Genomic DNA, 9715 nt, shown 5'->3' with positions numbered 1-9715 from the left:
CCAGCAGTGGAAGAGTGTTCCTCTTTCTCCACATCCTCGCCAACACCTGCTGTCTCCTGAGTTTTTAATCTTAGCCATTCTGACTGGTGTAAAGTGAAATCTCAGGGTTGTTTTGATTTGCATTTCCCTAATTACTAATGAAGTTGAGCATTTTTTTTAAGATGTTTCTCCACCATCCGAAGTTCTTCAGGTGAGATTCTTTGTTTAACTCTGTAGCCCATTTTTTAATAGGGTTATTTGGTTTTCTAGGGTCTAACTTCTTGAGTTCTTTGTATATATTGGATATTAGCCCTCTATCTGATGTAGGATTGGTGAAGATCTTTTCCTAATTTGTTGGTTGCCGATTTGTCCTTTTGATGGTGTCCTTTGCTTTACAGAAACTTCATAGAGTTAGAAAAAGCAATTCACAAATTCATCTGGAATAACCACAAACCCAGGATAGCTAAAACTATTCTCAACAGCAAAAGAACTTCTGGGGGAAATCAGTATCCTAGACCTCAAGCAATACTGTTAAAAACGGCATGGTATTGGTATAGTGACAGGCAGGTAGATCAATGGAATAGAACTGAAGAACCAGAAATGAACACACAGACCTATGGCCAATTGATCTTTGACAAAGGAGCTGAAAACATCCAATGGAAAAAAGATAGCCTTTTCAACAAATGGTGCTGATTCAACTGTTGGCTAGCATGCAGAAGAATGCAAATTGATCCATTCTTATCTCCCTGTACTAAGCTCAAGTCCAAGTGGATCAAGGACCTCCACATAAAACCAGACACACTGAAATTAATAGAAAAGAAACTGAGGAAGAGCGTTGAGCACATGGGCATAAGGGAAATTTTCCTGAACAAAACACCAATAGCTTATGCTCTTAGATCAAGAATTGACAAATGGGACCTCTTAAATTTAAAAAGTTTCTGTAAGGCAAAGGACACTGTCACTAGGATAAAATGGCAACCAACAAATTGGGAAAAGATCTTTACCAACCCTATATCCGACAGAGGGCTAATATCCAAGATATACAAAGAACTCCAGGACTTAGACTCCAGAGAGCCAAATAACCCTATTAAAAATGGGGTGCAGAGCTAAACAAAGAATTTTTACCTGAGGAAAGAAGCACCTAAAGAAATGCTCAACATCCTTAGTATTCAGGGAAATGCAAATCAAAACAATACTGAGATTTTACCTCACACCAGTCAGAATGGCTAAGATCAAAAACTCAGGAGACAGCAGGTGCTGGTAAGGATGTGGAGAAAGAGGAACACTCCTCCACTGCTGGTGGAATTGCAAACTGGTACATCCACTCTGGAAATTAGTCTGGCAATTCCTCAGAAAACTGGGCATGATACTACTGGAGGACCCCGTTATACCATTCCTGAGCATATACCCATAGGATTCCCCGGCATGCAATAAGGACACATGCTCCACTATGTTCATAATAGCCTTATTTATAATAGCCAGAAGCTGGAAAGAACCCAGATGTCCCTCAACAGAGGAATGGATACAGAAATTGTGGTATATTTATACAATGGGATACTACTCAGATATTAAAAACAATGAATTCATGAAATTCTTAGGCAAATGGGTCAAACTGGAAAATATCATCCTGAGTGAGGTAACCCAATCACAAAAGAACACACATGGTATGCACTCACTGATAAGTGGATATTAGCCCAGAAGCTTGGAATACCCAAGACACACTTCACATATCCAATGATGCCCAAGAAGAAGGAAGAACAAAGTATTGATACCCTGGTCCATCTTAAAAGGGGAAACAAAATACCAACAGAAGGAGATACAGAGACAAAGTGTGGAGCACAGACTAAGGGAAAGACCATCCAGAGACTACCCCCACCTAGTGATCCATCCCATATACAGTTACAAAATTCAGACACTATTATCAATGCCCACAAATACTGGCTGACTGGAGCCCAATATACTTGTCACCTGGGAGGCTCTGCTAGTACATGACAAATACAGAGGAGGACACTCTCAGCCAGCCATTGAATTGAGCACAGGGTCCTCAATAGAGGAGTTAGAGAAAGGACTGAAGGAGCTGAAGGGGTTTGCAGAGCCATAGAAGGAACAATGATATGAGCCACCCAGTACTCCCAGAGCTCCCAGGGACAAAAGCATCAACCAGAGAGTACATAGTGTGTTACCCATGGCTCCAGAAACATAGGCAGCAGAGAACATCCTTGTTGGACATCAAAGGGAGGAAAGGCCCTTGGTCCTGGAAAGGCTCAATGCAGTAGTGTAGAGGAATACCAGGACAGAGAAGCAGGAGGGGGTTGATTGGGGAACAGGCAGAAGGGAAATGGCTTATGGGACTTTTGGGAGGTGTGGAACCAGGAAAGGGGAAATCATTTGAAATGTAAATAAAGAACATATCTAATAAAAAAGAAAAGAAAAAAGAAAAGAAAAGAAAAAAGTAAAGAAAAGAAAAGAAAAGAAAAGAAAAGAAAAGAAAAGAAAAGAAAGCATGCTGAGCAAGCCAGGGGAAGCAAGCCAGTAAGCAGCACCTTCCATGGCCTCAGCATCAGTTCCTGCCTCCAAGCTCCTGCCTTGTGTGAGTTCCTGTCCTGACTTCCTTTGGTGATGAACAGCAATGTCAAAGTGTAAGCTGAATAAACCCTTTCCTCCCCAACTTGCTTCTCGGTCTTGATGTTTTTGTGCAGGAATACAAACCCTGACTAAGACACTTGACTTAGGTCTTGAGATACTAGATTCCCAGCGGAAGAAGGGAAGCCATCCCAGGCCTTTACAGATATAGCATGAATATTATCAGGAGCCATTTAGGAAAGGCTGAAGGTTAGTGGATGACTTTCCTAAAAATGGCCCACCCACCATTATTTTTGCATGGTCTGCAATGGGTGAGTTCTGAGAGGCAAGGCCTCTAGAGACTTCATCCCAGGATTGCTCCTTGCTATTAATCTGCCTCTTCTATCACTATTACATAATCTAACAATTCTTGGACATTAACCCACCCTATGGGACAAGTTTCCTGCAGATAAACATGAAGACGAACTTTCATGAATTAATGCTATTTAGATGAATTTTAGAATTCCTGATTTGATTCAACTAATTTTAGGAAGAAAGCATTAGGAGATTGTTTTAGTTGTTTTGCCAAAAAAGATTTAATAAAGTTAAAATCAAGAATAGAATGTGTCCACTTCTCCTAATAGTAAGTAAAGAATGCATAATAAGAAATACAATGAGATTTCATAATTACACTAAAAAGAGAGATAGGCTTGGAATAAACCTGTGTTCAAGGAAAATCATTACAGTCCAAGGATGAAGCCACAGGTATGTACTGTGATAAGGCAAGGCCATGCGAAAACTGTTACTTTGAACTTATAATGAGCTTATAGCGTGAAACACTGCTTTGAATTTGTTATTGATACCTTTCAGTAACTCCCTTTTTTTGTAACATTTTAGTTAAGAGGTATTCTTTCTTATACAGAGAACCTTCTCTCAAAATGTTATATAAGAAGCTGAAAGCAATAATAAAAAATAAGCTGGCACAGACATTTTCTGCTTCAGCCAGGGTGTGTGTTGTCTGTGTGACTTCTTTCCTTTTCTTTCTTTTCTTTGTGGTTCAAAAAGAGTTAATGAGCTTCAAGCCCGGGAGGTCAACTCACCAGAGAAAGGAGCTCTAGCAATACATCCTTTTACTTAATTCCCTTGCAGCTAAACAGCATGTGTTAATGGCCAGAAAATAGCACTTATTTAAACACAGATAATAAAAGAAACAAAAAGTTAAGTTTCCCCAGTGCTTATTTAAGCATTAAGAGTTAGGTTTTTCCCAGACACTACTGTGGATGCCAAGAAGTGCTTGCTCACAGGAGCCTGATATCGCTGTCTCCTGAGGGGCTGTGCCAGAGCCTGACAAATACAGAGGTGGATGCTCACAGCCAACCACTGGACTGAGCATGAGGTCCCCACTGGAGGAGTTAGAGAAAGGAGTTAGAGAAGGGGTTTGCATCCCATAGAATGAACAACAATATGAACCAAGCAGAAACCCCAGAGCTCCCAGGGACTTAACCACCAACCAAAAAGTCCACATGGAGGGACCCATGGCTCCAGCCACATATGTAGCAGAGGATGGCCTTGTCAGGCATCAGTGGGAGGAGAGGCCCTTGGTCCTGTGAAGACTCAATGCCCCAATATACGGGAATACCAGGACACGGAAGAAGGAGTGATTGGGTGGGTGGGGGAACACCTTCATAGAAGCAGGGGAGAAGGGATGGGAAAGGGGATTTTTGGAGGGGAAACCAGGAAAGGGGTTAATATTTGAAATTTAAATAAAGAAAATAATAAAAAAAATTAAAAAAGAGTTAGGTTTTCAGCACTTATTGAAGCACAGAACAATAATAGTCATTAGGCCTTATTTAAGCAGAGAACTGTTATGAAGAGCTAAGTTCCCAGTGTTTGATAAGCACAGAGAGTTAAGGAGAAGACGAAGCCATCAGCTTCTAGCTCCACTACAGTTAGAAAGAGCCACAGGGCCAGAGATCATCAGCCTTTTGGCTCTTGTTCAACTGTGCTCCACCTCAGCTAACACCTCAAAAGGCTGGGGCAGGTCCCCCGCAGACTATGGACACGCTGGTTAGAGCCAGCGCTCACAGTCCCAAACAGTACATGTGGATGCGCTTCACCATGAAGACAAGGTCTCGGTCTTCTTTTAAAGACAGTGTGGTGTTCAGATGTGCCAGTCTAATTTGCTGCCCTGAGCTTTGGTAATTAATGGCCACAAGAGGGCACCAGTGACCACAGAACAAGCACACCCCCTAACTACCCGAAGCATCTCCTCTACTCCCTCTCCTTTTCACATTTGCTAGTTCCAATATTCTAGGAGGCACAAATGCCCACCTCTCTACAGAACCCCCAGAAGAGTCTGCACTAACAAGTAGATGCCCGCACAGTTCGGTGAGGCCACTCAACCCTGGGGCTAAGAAGCTTGGCCTAGACAGGCGAAAACTCACAGGAGTGCACCTGACCTTGGATTCCTCTAGAAGCCTACGGGAGAATGCGCATTCAGGCTACGAGAGGATAGCGGAAGCTCCCTATCACAGAGGCACAGCGAAATATTCCTTAGGAACATTAATCTGAGAGAAGAGACAACTGCCTCCCCTGTGTCACGCTGCAGTTCTAGCATAGACAGTAATTCAAGATGATCTCATTCTTCCCACACATCTTTAATCTGTTTTTTCCTGAGTCATTGTCTCCCTCTACTGGCAGGTCCAGAAATTGCCTTTCACTAACACCTACTGCCAGCTATCAATCTTTCTGCACCTGACCATGGAGTGTACTCTTACAGGCTCCTCTATCCAGTGAGTCACAGGAAGTTAAATGTGGCAGGACTCAGATCAGGGGCTCCTCAAGCTTTCATATTACTTGTTCTTCTATCCAAACCACTCTGCCTGGGCGCTTTTTGCTCCATCCAGGACAGGAAGAAAGTCAACAGCTTTGACTGAGGGAGGTGGTACCAAGAGGGAAGGAACTCAGAGTGATGATCAAGAGAATTTCCAGAGGGAGGAGTCCGGGGCCCAGGAAATTAACGTAAGGGTTAGACTTAAAGGGGCAGGGCTGTAAGGGCAAAGGCAGGAGACAGAACCTGCACCATACTGTGCCCAGCGGGGAAGATGGCTCTGCCCTGGACAATATTACTGGCTCTCTCGGGTATCTATGTCCAGAGAGCTCAGGCATGGTGTTCAGAAGAGGATAAAATCTACATCGATAAACCAGTCAGTGACCCTGACATAGTGAAGTTTGCTCTGAGTGCATTCAACAAGCAGAGCAAGGATGAATATGCCTACAGGGTGACAAACATCATGAGTTTCTTTAAAGTACAGGTGGGTGATCTTGTCCACTACACTTTCTGTTTCGTGATAAAGCACGCAGGACACTTTTGTCTTGGTTAGACATTTGCAATCCATGGCTGATATGAATCATGGTTAGATATGAATCATCTGTCTTCAGTGGTTAGAATGCCTTTTTGATTTACACATTCTTTTGAATTAAGTCTACTCACATAAAAAATTACTATGCAATATTATCATGTTTTATGATAGTACTTATTTAATTAAAGAATACATTTTAGATCAGTCATGGTGGTATATAAATGTAGTTCCAGCATTTTGGAAGCTGGTACAGAAAGATCTGAACTTTGATGCAATAAATAGTAATAAAATAATAATAATAATAATAATTAACAGAATAGGCACTCATGGGGAGATCATTGTATTGGACAAAGAAGATATTTCCACAAATATTTCATAGCCAAAGACTGAAAATATGTCAAAAGCACCTTTAAAAGTTTTGCTAACATATGCTTATTATGCACAATAACAGGTTTCATCATGACATTTCATAAATGTGCACGATGTATTTTCACCACATTCGCCTCCCATTACTCTCTCATGTCCCCTCCCAACTTTGCTTAGTTCTTTTCTCATACCTTTTGTGCTTGTCTTTGTACTTTGCACTTTGTTGTTATTGTTGATAGTCAAATGAGTTAAATTGGAGTTTCCTACAGAAACATGCTCAAGCGATATTTTAGAGAAGTACAGGCAACGAACACATTTAAAAAGTTAAAACAGTTGGAGGATTACAGAGGGATCTGTCAGTAAAGCAGCTGCCACGCGGACATGAGGCCTGGAGTTTGGCTCCTCATCACACATGTAAAAAGCCTGACTCAAGGGTGCACACTTAGAATCCTAGTGTCCGAAAGGCAGAGAGAAAAAGTCTGGAGAGGGCGTGTCGTTGACATCATTGACCTAGTGTAGTTCAGCCTCAGCTTCAGTGACATAGCCTGTGTCAAAGGTAAGATGGCGAGCTGCTGAGGAACATTCCTGCTGTCACTCTAGGCTTTATGCACTCACGTGTGCACACACATGCACAAACAAGTAATTGGAAAAATTGAGAAAATGAAAGGAAGAGAAAGAAAGGGTAGGCTGGGAGGACTCGCTGACTGTCAGGACGCGCTAACTGTCCTGAGAACCACCCATCAGTTCAGCTCCTTATCCCAGTAAATTCCCTCCTACTCTGGGCCCTTGGAAGACTCACAAAGCCCGTTGACCACCATACTAAAATGGTGATGGATCCCCACAGAAAGTCTTCAGGATGGCAATGCTCATCTCCTAATGCCACACTTGTGGCCATGGGGAAGGATTCCTCCTTCCTCAGCAGAGGGCTGAGGGTCGAGACCTCTGAAAATCTCTTTGGAGCACCTAGCTGGTCCTGTTAGGTCTCTGAGGCTGGAACCTTACCTGTGAGCTAAGGCTATGATTTTGCTAGAGGCAGAGTTGGTCTTGTGAGAAGAAAGAATGGGAAGAGTGGGAGACAAGGCAAAGAAGGAAGAGGGTACAGTGGAAGGAAGCAGAAGGAAGATTTCCCAGCTCACACTGTATAGAAACTCACCATATAAGCCACCATCCCAATCTGGTGTGCTGGTGCATAGTGATTGTAACTAGGAAATTTTCTTAATGTAGGTCAGGTGAACGCATCCTGTAGATCTGGCTTCATCTCTTTGGGCTGAATTATCAGCAGAGTCAATACCGTACCAGAGCCTGGCCTCTGGGAATGTAGGCTAGTTCAGGTGCCTGCTGAGAGTGAAACCTGTGTTTCCTTTTGTAGAATAGAATATGAGGATTTGAGGTAGGTGATATACTAACGGTATGTGACTCAGTCTCTGATTTCTCCTAGCCTCTACCAGACTGCCTCTCTTCCTATTAACTCTCTGTGCTAGAGACTATCCCCCTCCAAAACTTTCACCTTTAAGAAGGGGATAGTAGGCCTTGGAAAAACTCCAAACTCAGGAGAAAGGCCAGGTCTCTCCCAATACTGAGACAAGTTTATGAATGGGCAGCAATAAGGGTCTGCTCACTTCAGTATTTTTCTGTCTTCAGGAAAAACCACCACAAACTTTCTTCATGAAGTTAAAGCTGACAAGAACCATCTGTAAGAAGTACGAGGAAAGCCTAGACACCTGCCCCTTACCTAAACTGGAATATGTAAGACAGAATGTGTGTCCACCTTTTCACAGTTGTGAGTGCTGCAGAGTCAGAGGTGGGATACAAGAACAGGGACAGGGCCATGCTTAGAGACCAGAGGAGGGGCTGGTGGCAAACTGCCCAAATCCCTTCTTAAGTCTTAAGGGCAAAAGAGTCCCAAAAGGTTGTAAGCTACAGAGACCTGGTCAACCTGCTTCCCCAACTCTGGCCACTCACAATAAATAGTAGCTGCCTGTTCCTTAGGCACCATGGCTTCAGAATGTTCATGTCTTCTTTGGTCCTGCATGCTGAGCCTGGGTAACAAATGCTCTGTCTGGTCTTCATTCTCCTTCCTTGGATTCAGGGAAAGGAGCCTACTGAATTCTGATGTTATGTTACGGACCCTTCACTGACACACAGCCTGAAGAGGCCCCACTGTCATCCCTCCAGGCTGAAGAAGCTCCAGCACTTGCTTTGAGGGACAAGAAAAGGGGCAGCCTAATTCTGGGAACAGTCCCACTCAGGGGTAGTAGACTCCTTATCAAGAATAATTAATAGCTTAGCTATTGACTTAAATCTGATATTAGTCAATACCTTCTGGGAAAGAACATCCCCTACTGTTCCTAGGATCTTGCATCACAAAGCAACAGTCCAAAAGGATCTTTGGGGGCACTTAATGGGTGCAAACAATAAGAAAAACACTACTGGATCAAAGGGAAGCCCAGACGCAGACAGCACCCTCAAGCAGAGTTGGAGTTGGTGGTTACACCTGTAGACCAACTGCTAGCTAAGAATGGGATACGGTTGAGCAGAGAGTGCTGCTGCCAACCACAGCTTCCTGCGCCTCCCCATCTTCTGTCTCCTTTTGATTGTTTCCTTAGATCCTCATGTGCTCCTTCAGCATCAGCAGCCCAGGCTCAAAACAGTTCAAGCTGTTGAAAATGACTTGTTCCGAGGGGCTTCTCTGACTGGGACCTGCCACAAGAATCTACCTCCAGCATTGATCCAGGCCTGCTCCTTTGTCTGAAGATACCTGCCATTCACAGGAATCAGCAATTACAGGCTGAAGAAGCTCCGCAAGTGTCCGAAGTTTCATGTCCTGGCATTTTAGAAATGTTCCTTTGTACAGATTCACCATATAGATTAGATCATTAAACACCAGCATGTAATAAGTTGTGTGGCCTATGGACATGAGGGAGGAAGCTGAACATTTAGAGGAGTTATCTCAGCAAGATAGCTTGGTGACCATCCTTCTAGACCTCGTGAATTGTCCCAGATAGCACCATTAAGATCCATCTGAGCTATGGTCTCATGACATGACCCGTATGCCCAGAGATATGAATGATTGTTTTCCTGTCTTTCCTACCAGGGCGTTACATGTACACTGTGGTGGAAGGCAAGCCTCCGTTCCTCTCAGCCCAGATGGTCTTTGCTCTTGAGGAAATTCCTCACATATCTCTTCCCAAGTCTTGGAAGTAGGTGCATGGAGGGTGGATTGTAGCCTCACTGTTCAGGGAGTAGTCCCCAGACAAGAACAGCAGCAGCATCTCCTTGTCATCACTGAGTAATGGACAAGATTGGAAACTTCTGGCCTTGGAAAGGGAACCACATCTAATAATCTTTAGGGGACACAATGTAATTTATATGTGAGAAACACTGATGAAGCAGAGACTACTAAGTCATATCTGAGACATTTATATCAGGGTTGAGGACATACTCCA

General features: G+C 43.4%; 1 protein-coding gene across 1 annotated transcript; it reads left to right on the top strand.

The window, feature by feature from the left end:
• The first annotated feature begins 5645 nt into the window (after positions 1–5645).
• Positions 5646–8962, top strand: LOC127684720 (cystatin-9-like). The gene is made up of 3 exons (XM_052181591.1): positions 5646–5855; positions 7911–8015; positions 8876–8962. The coding sequence occupies exons 1-3, from the start codon at positions 5646–5648 to the stop codon at positions 8960–8962; spliced, it is 402 nt and encodes a 133-aa protein (XP_052037551.1).
• The last annotated feature ends 753 nt before the right edge of the window (positions 8963–9715 follow it).

This window comes from Apodemus sylvaticus, chromosome 5 (genome assembly GCF_947179515.1).
Source record: "Apodemus sylvaticus chromosome 5, mApoSyl1.1, whole genome shotgun sequence".
Classification (NCBI taxonomy): Eukaryota; Metazoa; Chordata; class Mammalia; order Rodentia; family Muridae; genus Apodemus; species Apodemus sylvaticus.
The sequence above is the reverse complement of the archived record's forward strand: the minus strand, read 5'-3'. Positions and strand labels throughout refer to the sequence as shown.